The following is a 13,265-nucleotide window of genomic DNA, read 5'->3' as shown; positions in this document are numbered from 1 at the left end:
CAAGTAAATCTTCTTCCTTAGGAGGCCAGCACCTGACAAGGGGGAATCGCACCCACACTGGCTCTTCCTTTTCTTCTGAGCAGGAGACCCACCTCCCTGTAAAGAGAGAGCTCACTTTTAGCCCGAGGGTGGCATTTCACACGCAGCTGATTGCTGATGTCTGTGTTCACACGTGGTGGAGCTGTCCTCATTCAGCCCTCCCCCGAGGCCAGGCTACAGGGCAGGGGCCTCACGCAGTGACCTGTTCTGAGGGTGTTTTTCACTGCACTCAGGAAAATACACACAAGTTGTGTCTTGTACTTGACCTAGACGCCCATTCCTCTCTGTCTTAAGTGCTGGGGCCTTTGGAATCGCTCTTTGGCCACAGATGTTGCATTGGTGAAATGAGAAAATTGGACTGGGTCATTATCCAGGGTCAACCGTGGTTTCATTATTCTACATTTATAGGCAGGTGGGACCAGCGCTTGTGACCACAGCAGGGAGGGGACGTCGTGTCAGCCCTCTGTGTGCATTCCTAGAGCCCACGGCCCCCCGGGACTGCAAGGCTATGTCTGCCTCACTTCGGTTTCCGTCCTGGCGGCCCCACCGAACTCGCAGCTTCGTGCCTACCTGGCTGCCGGCCATCTCCACTTGGACGTCTAACGGTACATTTCAGCTAGCATAGGCGCGAACAGAAGTTTAGATTTTCCCTCAAGATCGCCTCCTTCTCCAGGTCTCCCTCATGGCGGGAAGCACACCCCCAGCTTCTGTATCTTCTGAGCAAAAGACCTGGGCCGCCCCCAGCACTCCCCCCAGCACCCCTCCACTCCGGCCACATCACCTCCTTCCTGCTCCCTGACCCCCACTCCCAGGCTCACTGCACGGGTAGCCGTCTTAACGTTCCCTGCTGGGGTTCTTCTCCTGCAGACAGCAGCTCGGCGATCCCATCCTCAGAGACAGCTTCCCGTGTCTCCCTTATCAGGCCCCCATCTCCACCTGCCTGACCCCTGCGGGTCCTGACGCCTCTCCTGGGGCTGTTTTCAGTGTCCTGACTCTGTTTTGGGGCAGAAGTTTTTCATTATTTGCATCCACCTCCTCCTGCCAACAGGAGAACCCATTCTCTCAGAGGACAAAAGCAGACCCTAACTCTCTCGCACCCTATCCAATCCAGAACGGCAGATATTCATGAAGCAGAGAAAAGAGGGGCTCTGTGGTGGGGCGAGGAGGACTGCATGGGAGCAATCGGTAAACGTTGCATGTAGACGACGCAGCTGCCACCGGCCCCCTTAGCTCATTCATCCCCTGCCTCAGAACACACACAGGGCCAGCGCAGTGAGGATATTCAACAACTGGCCATGGGGCGGCAGGGGGCGGGGCGGCGTCAGCACCCCCAGGATGGCTGTTTCAAGTTGCCAAGGTGATGTCATTGGATGGAGAACTGGAAAGAGACATGGGAGCAGCCCCCATATACCCCAGCACAGCCCTCGGCCAGTGGCCCGGCCTCTGCGCATTCAGGCCTGGGCGCAGCAGACACCCAGGCTGTGTCCAATGCCAAGTTTCAGTGAATTAAATGTGTCCCGTTCATCTCACCATCTCTTTGACTTGGGTTAGTGTTGCCAAGCCCTGGAGTGGTTTTGTCACAGAACTCTCTGGGGGCAGAGGATTCAGAAGCTACTAGATTCCCTTGAACTGGTTCATCCTATAAACACATACTGGACATTTGTTAAGGCAGAGCCACCAGGCTGTGCACAGGGGCTTATGGTGGCCACACAAACTGTGTCCTGCTCTGAATGAGTGTACCTCTTGAGAAACTGTCTGACTGCTTAGCCGCTCCGTTAAATCAGGGTTTGACAGTAGGAATGATCCTCGTTTCACCGTGATTCCTTCTTTATCCTTCTGTCTTCCTACAGTATATCATTTCTGCCTGACACGTACTTATAAGATGCTCACGAAGTGATTATTTTTGTTGTGAGGTATTTGCTTCCTGTCTCATTCTTTATTGTTGGCTGACTTCCCTCTGACAATACCTGTATCCTCCCATCACCAGTTGGGACCCACTGGGTAACATCGCTTGTTCAATGGCATGCAAAGAAAGAGACAAGATAGCCTGAGTGAAAATGAAGATGGGGTCTTATTGACCAAGAATGTGAGCATTTGGTGAAGGATTTTGGTGTGTTATTGGTGCAAGAGTCCCTGGCTCCCTAGAGACTGAGAAAGTGTCCCAGGTGGTTGAGGTTATCCAAGATGCCCTGCAGATCGGTGATGCCTTCCTGGGGGGTTTTATGTATTCTGAAATATCTGCGTGCGTGATTTTAACAGAGCATGATCTGAGTCCACACCGCGTAATCCCACCGTTGACATTATGTTCAGACCAATGGACTCAGCCAGGCGGCAGAAAACACAGATTCTGAGCATAAGCACAGTCTAATTTAGAAACACAACATGGTGTGTGTGTGTGTGTGAGAGGGTGTGTGTGTGTGAGATGATTTTCCGGCAAAATCAAAGGGTGCACCTTCATTCACACTGCTGTGATGCTGCAGCGTAGCATCATACTTCAGAGCTGATACTAGCTCTTGGAGATCTTTTACTTTATCTGCTTATTTTATGATTGAGAAAACTGAAGCCCAGAGAGGTGAACACACCGAGTCAGGATTAGAACCATGAGCCCAAGGGGTTCATGTATTTATCGCTCTGAACACTAGGTGGCGGACGAGCTCCACCTTCGGATTCCGATTCTGGACTCCAGCAGCTGGTGGAGGGGGGACCAGTTAAAGAACCACCCCCCTTGCTTCTTTGTCTAGCCTCACTGCCTGATTTGAATGACAGTATGTCTACATTTGAGGCTTACTTCCTTCGGTATTTACTCATACCTAGGGGTAAACATATGTTTTTTTAAAAAAATCAAAATTCGTAGCAGTAAATGTTGGGTTTTAAACTCCAGGGATAACACAGGTCTGGTCACCCCCTAATGCACCACGCCTGTGCCTTTCTATTCTCCCACCTGGAATGCCTTATCCCACTCATTTTTGTTTACCACCCACGTCCTCATAACCCTTATAATCTCAACCATTTCCCATTGCACGCAAAGTCTCCTGCCCCTGGCTAATGTAGGTGTCTGGCTCCTGGGCTCCCTTTACACCCTGGAACACAATGGCAGTTTTTGTAAAATGTATTATTATCAGTTGTAGTCATGGTCTCTTTCCACCAGACTGGGTGGTCCTTGAGAGCCAAGATCTAATGTGCCTCTGTGTTTGCCGCCCCTAATACAGCCTTTGGCTCGGAGGAAGCTTGTTGGTTAACTGGATGTATAATTGGATGGATGTTTGGGTATTTAGGTGGAAGGAGGGAAGGGAAGAGAAGGGAAAGGAAGAAAAAAGGGAAAAAAGGGAAGGGGGAGTGAAAGGAAGGAAGTGAAGGGAAGGAAATATGGATGGATGGATGGATGGATAGGTGAGTGGATGCTGGATAGATGGATGACGGATGGGTGATGAGTGGGTAAATAAATGGATTGATGGATGGATGATACAGGTGGTAGATGATGGAAACACGCATGGGTGGATGGATGAGTAGATGGAGAGATGAAAGATGTATGGAAAGATGGGTGGATGTTGTGTGTATAATGGATGGATAGATGGATAGGTGGATGGATATACGTGGCTGGATGATGGATGCGTGGATGAAGGGATGGATGGATAGATGGGTGGATATAGGTGGGTGGATGGATGGGTGGACAGATGGATGGATGGATGGGTAGTTGGATGGTTGGGTGGATACAGATGGATGGATGGATAGATGGGTGGATATAGGTGGGTGGATGGATGGGTGGATGGATGGATGGATGGGTAGTTGGATGGTTGGGTGGATACAGATGGATGGATGGATGGGAAGTTGGATGGTTGGGTGGGTACAGATGGATGGATGGATAGATGGGTGGATATAGGTGGGTGGATGGATGGGTGGACAGATGGATGGATGGATGGGTAGTTGGATGGTTGGGTGGATACAGATGGATGGATGGATAGGTGGGTGGATGGATGGGTGGACGGATGGATGGATGGGTAGTTGGATGGTTGGGTGGATACAGATGGATGGATGGATGGGTAGTTGGATAGTTGGGTGGGTACAGATGGATGGATGGATAGATGGGTGGATGATGGATGCGTGGATGGTTGTGTGGTTTATACTTTAGCTACTTAACTTACAGACCAGCCAACCTACCCTCTGCTCCTCTGTTTCCTTCTTGCAGGTTGTGGGCATTTTTGCTGGATTTGGGCTCCTGCTCTTGGTGGCTTCACCTTTCCTGCTCCTGGCCACTCCGTTTGTACTTTGCTGCAAGTGCAAGTGCAGTAAAGGCGACGACGACCCCCTACCCACCTAGAGGAAGGCGTGATGCTGGAACAAGACCCCACCTCCGGGAAGCGTGGTTCTCTCCCATCCCCACCCCGCCGTCCCCCTCTCACTAAACATGTTTCTTGCCTTATGTGCCCCATTGAGCTTCACAGTGTCACGCCGGATGCCGTGATTTCAGGGACTGATATCAGATCGTTGGCGGAGGCCCCAGGTGCAGTCACCCCGGCGTGGGGGAGGCAAGGCTGGCATGGGTGGGGCATGTCCCACAGAGGCTGTCTCTGCAGACTTGACAAGGGAGCTGCTGTATGGACCACCAGGTGGTGGTAGACTAGGAACGTCTGGTGTTGCTTAGGAGACCTTCTCTCGCAGAATGTTGTCCGTCTCCTCCTTGGCTTCAAGCTGGCGCCACGTTGCTGAGAGAAGCAGTCTTTTAAGGATCGCATCTCACTTCAGGCAGAATCCAAGTGTTCTGACTTGAGAAAAGCACTCTGTTTATGACAACTCTTTTTATTACTAATGGCATTTAGTAAAATCCTTTTTAGAAGGTTTTTTTTTTTTTTCCAACTGAGTAGTGAAAAATCAACAAGGTGCGTTGAAACCACCCTATGCCTTTTCTTGAAATGTGCATTTTAAGAAGTTATGGTTAGATGACCTTTCTGGCTTGGCCACTTTTCAGGAGATTTAGAAAGCCTTATGCGCTCTTTGTGTTTTTCTTGAAACTTGTGGAGACTTTTTGGATGCTGTAAGCTGTGTACTGTTACCAACGTGTTTCCTGTATCATTGCATTTCTTTGAAAACACGGATGCATTGGAAGGGACATGCCCATCCTTAGGTTTGCCTTTTGTCTTTCTCTCTCTGGTGATTCAGCTCAGCTCACAGGGCTCCTCTCTTTTCACCCAAGTATCAGTAAATATTTTTTCATGTCTTCAGAAACCAAATGTTTTACTTGGAAATAGTTCTGCTGAGAATCCCTGTGGTTTGGCCGTAGCCTCAGTCTCCTCAAGCAGACAAAACCAAGCAAAGAGTGACATTGATGCCCAGCAGGGGGGCCTCCTATCAGGGCTGGGGGACTCCCAGGGGCTGGGGGAGAAGCTTCCGGATGTTCACAGTTTTTGTAATGACTAAGCTAATTTGGAGAAATCATCTTAGTTCCAAATCCTGTTGCTTACCCTGCTGAAAAAAATCTTCCATTTCACTTAGTTATTTGGATTGGTCTTTTACAGGCTGAGTGTGTCGATTACCATGGCAGCAGGATGCCCGGATCAGTAAGACACACGGAACTCCATCAATTGCCTTTGGACAGTGTGTTCTTTACAGAAAGTTGACTTTAATAATGGCTTTTAAAGAACAAACTGATTGCATCCAACTTGGGACTTCTAAACATAGTAGAAAGGCAAATGTTGTAGATTTATCATGGTGGAACTTTTTTTTAAAACTTACTAAGCATTCCACAAAGGAGTAAAATGAAAACAAAACCTGACTTTTATCTCAGTTGTTTGCTTGTGGCAAGCACATTTGTAAAGTGTGGTGGTGTTTTATATCCTTGACTTCTGCAGTTGGGTACCTGTCTCAGGTCCTGGTTTACCTTCCCATAGAGAAATGTCTTTATTTCTTAACATTTCATCAGTTAGGAGAAACAGGCTCACCTCACTCTTCCCCTCTAGTATTGATTTTCTTTTTGAAACCGAAGCCATTTAGGAACCCAGTCTGTGTCAAAATTACATGCAAAAAATCATCCTTGTAATTGCAGTTTGAAAACTCAGTAACAATAAGAACATGCCTGGGACCATCTTTTTGGATGAAGCCTGGGCACTAGGTCTCTGCAGTATGAGACGTTTTGATCGGCCCTGGAGGTAGAATGGCTTTTCTGGAGAGAGTGACAACTCCAGGAGGCCTGAAGGTGAGGTTGGCGGCCCAGGCGTGAGATGGCTTCATGATCTGTGAGTGCGCTTTAGAATTCGTATGGAATACAGAAGGCTCGTGGCCCATGTCCAGTGGTCCACGGAGCAGGCCTTCATCATCCCAGGTCATCCTGCCTGTGCTCACTACTGCCCATTGCATACAGAGGTCCACACAGTAGTACCCGCTCCTTTGGGGTGGGAACCAGAGGCTTTGGAAAGGTTGCATTCCCTGGGTCAGTGCTCAGGTTCCTTTATTCCTAGCGAGTCGGGCTGTCTTGTCTCTCCTAGAAGAGTCCATGGGCAAATCGTGCACATCTAGAGCATCAACCATCCCTGTGCCTTTACCTCTGCTCATAGCACATGGTTTGACCCAGGTAGGGAACACCGGAGATTCTGGGGCCGGCCGGGTACCTACTTGCTCTGAGTTTTTGCATCAGGCATGCCTCAGAGTGCTCAGTCTGATTCAGTAAAAACAAAACTAAAACTGTCTATTCCCTAGAAAGATACCAGTGGGATCGCATTGAGATCCTTACATAGACTTGCATCGCCCCCATATGACTCCTTTTCTTTCAGGGAGGAATGCCATCCCGTTGTTTGTGGGGATGCAGTATGAACCAGGCTTGATGTCAGACGTAAACAGGATGTGGGAAGGTGGCCCGCGGTTTGGGTTTTGACCTTTCGGTCCCTCCCAGTAAAACCTGGGGATTCGATGCTTAGGAGCTGGTCTTAATTAAAAATGACACTTTTACAGGTGGTTTTCCTGCTGACTCTCTGGAAGCACACGTCTGTTTATTCATTTAGAGGCCTTTAAATCTGGGGAGGAGGGATGGAAGAGCATGGAGACAGACCACGGCTGACTCTGCCCCTGTCCCGGTGGGGTTATCTGAGTCCCTTTGGTAACTGACAACGCTGTGAGGTTTCCCCGGCCGTGCCTGGTCTCTGAGCCTGATCCTGCCCTGCATCCTCCAGCCTGGCCGGCCGAGCTCGCCATCGTCACAGGGGACCAGCGCCTTCAGAGGCGTCTCTGTAGATGCTCACGGGACAGAGACCGACCTAGGACCTGAGCATGCGCAGAGCCTTTGACAGCACGCATGGCTGTCCAGACCAGTGTCTGCTCCACCTCCAGGGGGAGCTGCGGGCTGAGGGACCAATATCCGCCACCTCTGGCATCTTTTTAAAGGGGAACAAATTCTCTTTACAGCATATTATTGCACAAAACCGGTTTAGCAACCAGGCCAGTTCCCGGGGGAAGGGGAGTATCAGATATGCAAAAATTACTCCAAGATGATTTTATCTTTCTCTCCTATGTTACAAATGTTAAAGGTTATTTCGCAAATTAGAAGAGAGCGTTTTCCCTTGGTCGTCTTTAAAAATGAGAGGATTGGAAAGAACCAGGGTGGGTTTTTTGTATATTTCTCAGATTCTCATTGATTAATAAATACCCCGGGATGTGTATATAATCACAGTAAAATCATCAAGGGAAAACATTTTGCATGTATAAAGCTTCCTGAAGGTCTCTTTAAAAAATGCCAAAGCTTGTTTATTCCTTATCATTAACCCAAGCCCTTATGAAAGCAAGCAAGAGTTATGACTGGTATTGTCAAAAATGCCTGCTGGAGAGAAGGGGCTGCATTAAAGCAGAATGATGGACGCCTCCCAACCAGGAGAGCCTGCTGTTTGGGTGTGTAAAGCCCGTGGTCTCCCCGTCCTTGGTTTGCACAATCCTGTCTTCCGAGATTCCAACAGCCTTCAGGGAGGGGTAGGTACCCGACCTTTCCTTCATTCCATGCTCATTTTACCATGGGTGTATTTTAATCTTGTATAAAAATATGCATGAATGAGTCATGCACATGTATACATTATGTATTTGACAAGTGGTGGTAAAAACAAAACAACAAAAACAAGTTTGGTTTGTGTTTTTGAGATGTCAGTACGTTTTGTGCCACTAACACTGTGATGTATAAAAGAGCTGTTTGAATGCCTTTTAATGTTGTGTTTTGTACTTTGGAATCATATGGAAAAGTTTGATTTGTAATTTCAATACATATTTTAAGTGTATTGTGTCTTATGTAGTTTGCCCCCCCACCCTTTAGAAGGGATTTCTTTTTAAAGATATTTTGGCTGGAATACAGGTTACTTTTGTAAATCCTGTCTGGCTCCATCTTTTCTATACTCTTAGTTGACTGCTGTCTTGAAGGTTGAAAATACTATGAGGATTGGAGGTGGACAGGAAGGGGAACTTCTACCACCGGGAAAACGGTTTTTTTGTTTGTTTGTTTAAAGAGTAATAATTAACATACACTAGGATATTGTTTTGGGTGTACAGCGTAGTGATTCAATATTTTTATACATTGTGAAATGATTACCACAGTAAGACCAGCTACCATTCGTCACCATATAAAGCTTTCACAATCTTTTTTTTCTTTATTGGAGTGTAATTGCTTTACAATGTTGTGTTAGTTTCTGCTGCATGGCGAAGCGAATGAGCCATACGAACACACATATCCCCTCCCTCTTAGACCTCCCTCCCATCCCATCCCCCATCCCACCCATCTAGGTCATCCCAGAGCACCGAGCTGAGCTCCCTGTGCCATACAGCGGGTTCCCACTAGCTAGCTATTTTACACACTGTAGTGTATGTATGTCAATGCTAATCTCCCAGTTCTTTCCACCCTCCTCTTCCCCGCCATGTCCACCCTTCCATTCTCTACGTCTGCATCGCTATTCCTGCCCTGCAAATAGGTTCATCTGTACCATTTTTCTAGATTCCACGTACATGCATTAACATACGATATTTGTTTTTCTGTTTCTGACTTACTTCACTCTGTATGACAGACTCTAGGTCCATCCACATCTCTACAAATGACCCAGTTTTGTTCCTTTTTATGGCTGACTATTTGCCCTATATTACATTACATCCCTGGGATCTCACAGCTGGAAGTGTGTACCTCTTAATCTCCTGCACATTATCTTGTCCATCCACCAGCCCCCTCCCTTCTGGCAACCACCAGTTTGTTCTCTGTAACTATGAGTCTGTTTCTGTTTTGTTTCATTTGCTTGTTGGTTTTGTCTTGTAGATTGCACATATAAGTGAAATCGTAGATTCTTCGTGTTTCACTATCTGACTTATTTTACTTAGCGTGATACCCTCCAGGTCCATCCACATACACTGAGGTTTTCTCTCTTGGGAATGTTCTCAGCTCTGTTTTGCAGCCAAAAAGATCTGGGACGCTGGGAAGGTGGGCCCACTCATCCTCCCGTGTCTCCTTCTCCCGGTGCCAGCCCAGGAAGGCGGCATCGGAAAGCATCCCAGCCTGGCTCCTCTGCCTACGTCCACAGGGACAAGCACTTGCAAAACTACCAAAGTTTACAAGAGCATCATCAAAATCAGTGATCAACCTTTCCCTACTGGGAAAAAAAAGAATAAATATGGATTCTGTGTGTTTAGCAGGGGAAAGGAATAGTAACTCTGAGTGTTCCACCTTGATTTTCCTTTGCTTCATCTACACCTCATGGAGGAATGTATGTACCTCACTCATTAACCTGAACTGAAAGGCTAGAAATAGACAGTTAATTACCTGTCCTATGGCTACGTTTTGAAAACCACCCTTAGAATCTGGAGATGCAGATGGAGCGAGGAGTGTTGTGTGAACTGGGGACTCATTGCTAGCATTGAAGACACAGAGTCCCTGCTCACAGGGACTCCTAGTCCGGAGTGAGGCAGGTCTGTCCATCAGAGACGATGATTAGTGATCTGGTGGGCCACCTGCAGCCCTTCAGCCGGAGAAGGAGGATGAGCTGTGTGAACTGGGTCTTGGAGATGAGTAAGGGTCAGCCAAGCAAAAACGAGGGCTGGAGTGTTCAAGGGATGGCCCAGTCCAGCAAGTGCAAGGGCTTTGGTCAGACCAGCACACTGGGGCTGGACTGTCACTCAAGTGTCCACCTGCGGTGGGCATAGCGTGAAAAGCTCTGGGACTCGACCTTCATTCTAAAGCTACGGGGAGTGTGTCGGTTTTCTAGGGCTGCCATAACAAAGCCCTACAAACTGGGGGGCTGAAACAACAAAAATTTCTTCTCCCACAGTTCTGGAGGCCAGAGGCCCAGGATCAACGGGTAACAGGTTTGGTCCCTTCTGAGAACCCTTAGCGGAGAGGATCAGTTCCAGCCTCTCTCCCAGCTTCTAGGAGTTCGCTGGCATCTCTGGTGTTCCTTGGCTTGTTCATGCCTCAAACCAATCTCTGTTTTCATCTTCACGTGTTCTTTTCCCTGCGTGCCTGACTGTCTCTGTGTCCACATCTCTTCTTTTTATAAAGACACCAGTCACTGGATTAGTCCCACCAGGGACTGATCATCCAGGATGACCTCATCTTAACTTGACCGTTTTCAAAGACCCTATTTCCAAATGAGGTCACATTCACAGGTGCTGGGGGTGAGGATTCCAGCATGTTTTGGAGGAATACAGCTCAGCCCAAAGAGGGAGCATGGCCCACAGGTGGACAGCCCTGCCCGAGTGAGACGGATCACAGAAGGCAGAGGAGATCCAAGGTGGGAGGTCGCCAAGCCTCCCCTGCCCTGAAGCAGCCCCTCCCCACTCTGGTTGGACCTCAGTGCTTCAAGCTGACCTGGAACGTGGGGATCACCCCAGAGGACACTCTGCTGAGAAGGAAACTGCTTTTAAGCAAAATAAATCTGCGTGCGTGTGTGTGTGTGTGTGTGTGTATACACATGGGCACGTGGATTCGTCCTCCCCACAAAAACTACTCCTCACTGTACCAGCACTCACCAACATCAGCCTCTTAGGGGACCCAAATTGCAGGGCGCAGGAGGGTGTCGGTACTGACCACGGCTTGTGCACGTAGGAGGGTTGCTGCGAAGGTCGACCTCACCGTGTGGAGAACGGTTCTCCACCGTGTGGAGAACGTAGCTGTTGATGTGGCCAGATCCGAAGACAGTGTCAAATGCTGGGCTCTGTCTCAGCCCGTGGGTGACTCAGACGTTTAAAAATAGCCATTCCTGCTCATTACTGGTTTATTACAATGCTTCCCTTTCTAGCGTCTCTCAGCGTGTGTGTTTTAGGAATGGGGCCGACACGGAACAGGAGGCAGAGCATCATGGTCAGGAGTGTGGCCACTGTGCTCAGGGCACCCTGGGCTCAGGTCCCAGATGGGTGACTTCCTAGGCATGTGACTTACCCAGGGGGTCCCTTTCTTCATTTGAAAATGAGGGTTAAAATACTTCACGGGATTTTTTTTTTCTACCTACTTTTTTCAATATTTATTTAAATTTTAAAATAAATTTCTACAAGTTTTAAAGGTTACTTTGCATTTACAGTTATCACAAAATACTGGCTCTATTCCCCAAGCTGTGCAATACGTCCTTGAGCCTGTCTTACACCCAATAGTTTGTGCCTCACACTCCTTCTCCCCCACCCCCGTGTTGCCCCTCCTCCACTGGTAACCACTAGTTTGTTCTCTGTATCCTTCCCTGGACCTTTCCAAGGATAAATGAGAAAAAGTAAGTCAATCGTAGAGTGTTGGGCAACATGTCAAGTCATTGATGAATTCCGGTTCTGATGTGGGTGACAGCCCCACCAAGAATAGTCACTCACATCCTCCAACTACAAAACACCGAGGGCCCCTCCCCCTCTTCTCATTGTAAGACCCGTGAAACATGCCGGATCCGACCACTTTTCCCTCTGATATCACAGCCCATGCTGCCAGGGATACTGGTAATGGCTGTGTTGGACTCTTTGACACAAAGAAACACGGAGTAAAATTCTCCGTATGGGAAAACCAAAAGTCATTCACTTGTTCCCCTAGGTAGTTATTTGGGTCTTTTTAAATACATATTTTAACTCATTCTATATATAGTTTTTATCGACTTAGAAAATCCACTCAGAATGTCCATATTTTTAATGCAGTTTTCATCACACTGGAAAGCTCCAGGAGAGCATAGTCTGTTCTCACTCCTCAGATTCTCTCTGTTTATCACAGCTTTTATGAAAGGCCCAAAATGTAAAAAGAATAAATTTTGAAATCTTCAGAAAAGTGAACTCGATTGTTAGTTTTATCCAGGAGTTTAGGAAATTAACATTATAAATATGGGTTTTTACTGTTTGCATCACTAACTCCTACTACTGTCTGACACATAGTAGAGACATGGTAGATGCTTGTCACATGAAGGAATTAATTGCTCTGTGAGTGTGTGTGTGTGTGTGTGTGTGTGTGTGTGTGTGTGTGTGTGTGTGTTTACAGGAGGAAGGTCAATTGCTTGGGTCATTCAGTTAAAAAAAATCAACCATTAAATTTAAACTGGCAGACCCAGCAATCCCACTACTGGGCATATACCCAAGAGAAAACCATAATTCAAAAAGACACGTGCACCCCAATGTTCACTGCAGCACTATTTACAATAGCCAAATGGATAAAGAAGATGTGGTACATTTATACAATGGGATATTACTCAGCCATAAAAAGGAACAAAATTGGGTCATTTGTAGAGACATGGATGGCCATAGAGACTGTCATACAGCGTGAAGTAAATTAGAAAGAGAAAAAAATATCGTATATTAATGCATATATGTGGAATCTAGAAAAATGCTATAGATGATCTTATTTGCAAAGCAGAAATAGACACACAGACGTTGAGAAAAAATATATGGACACCAAGGGGGAAAGGGGTGTGTGTGGGTTGAATTGGGAGATTGGGATTGACATATATACACTATAGATACTATATAGAAAATAGATAACTAATGAGAACCTACTGTATAGCACAGGGAACTCTATTCAGTGCTCTGTGGTGACCTGAATGGGAAGGAAATCCAAAAAAGAGGGGATATATGTATAGGTATAGCTGATTCACTTTGCTGTACAGCAGAAACTAACGCAACATTGTAAAGCAACTATACTCCAATAATAATTAATAAAAAAAATTGAACTGGAAGTATACAGACAGTCTAGAAGCAAAAGTGTCACTATACTTGTATTATGAATTGGGACCCTATCATAAGCTGGGCAGTTTGCTCACTCCCTT

The 13,265-nt window shown here is 47.1% G+C and overlaps 1 protein-coding gene across 10 annotated transcripts in view; it reads left to right on the top strand.

Annotated features, from left to right (window-relative positions):
* The window catches only part of RNF144A (ring finger protein 144A), a 115,298-nt gene extending 106,919 nt beyond the window's left edge, over nucleotides 1-8,379 (top strand). For 5 of the 10 annotated variants that reach the window (XM_049695832.1, XM_049695831.1, XM_033437501.2 and 2 more), the window contains one exon: nucleotides 448-1,513. In XM_049695832.1, the coding sequence (XP_049551789.1) occupies nucleotides 448-642 (195 nt within the window). In that variant the 3' untranslated portion in view covers nucleotides 643-1,513. Of the gene's footprint in view, nucleotides 1-447; nucleotides 1,521-4,225 lie in introns of those variants that run through there. The other 5 variants (XM_033437507.2, XM_033437506.2, XM_049695835.1 and 2 more) reach the window with 3 other exon arrangements.
* The last annotated feature ends 4,886 nt before the right edge of the window (nucleotides 8,380-13,265 follow it).

The sequence above is a fragment of the Orcinus orca genome, chromosome 13, assembly GCF_937001465.1.
Source record: "Orcinus orca chromosome 13, mOrcOrc1.1, whole genome shotgun sequence".
Classification (NCBI taxonomy): Eukaryota; Metazoa; Chordata; class Mammalia; order Artiodactyla; family Delphinidae; genus Orcinus; species Orcinus orca.
This window is presented reverse-complemented; position numbering and strand designations above follow the sequence as displayed.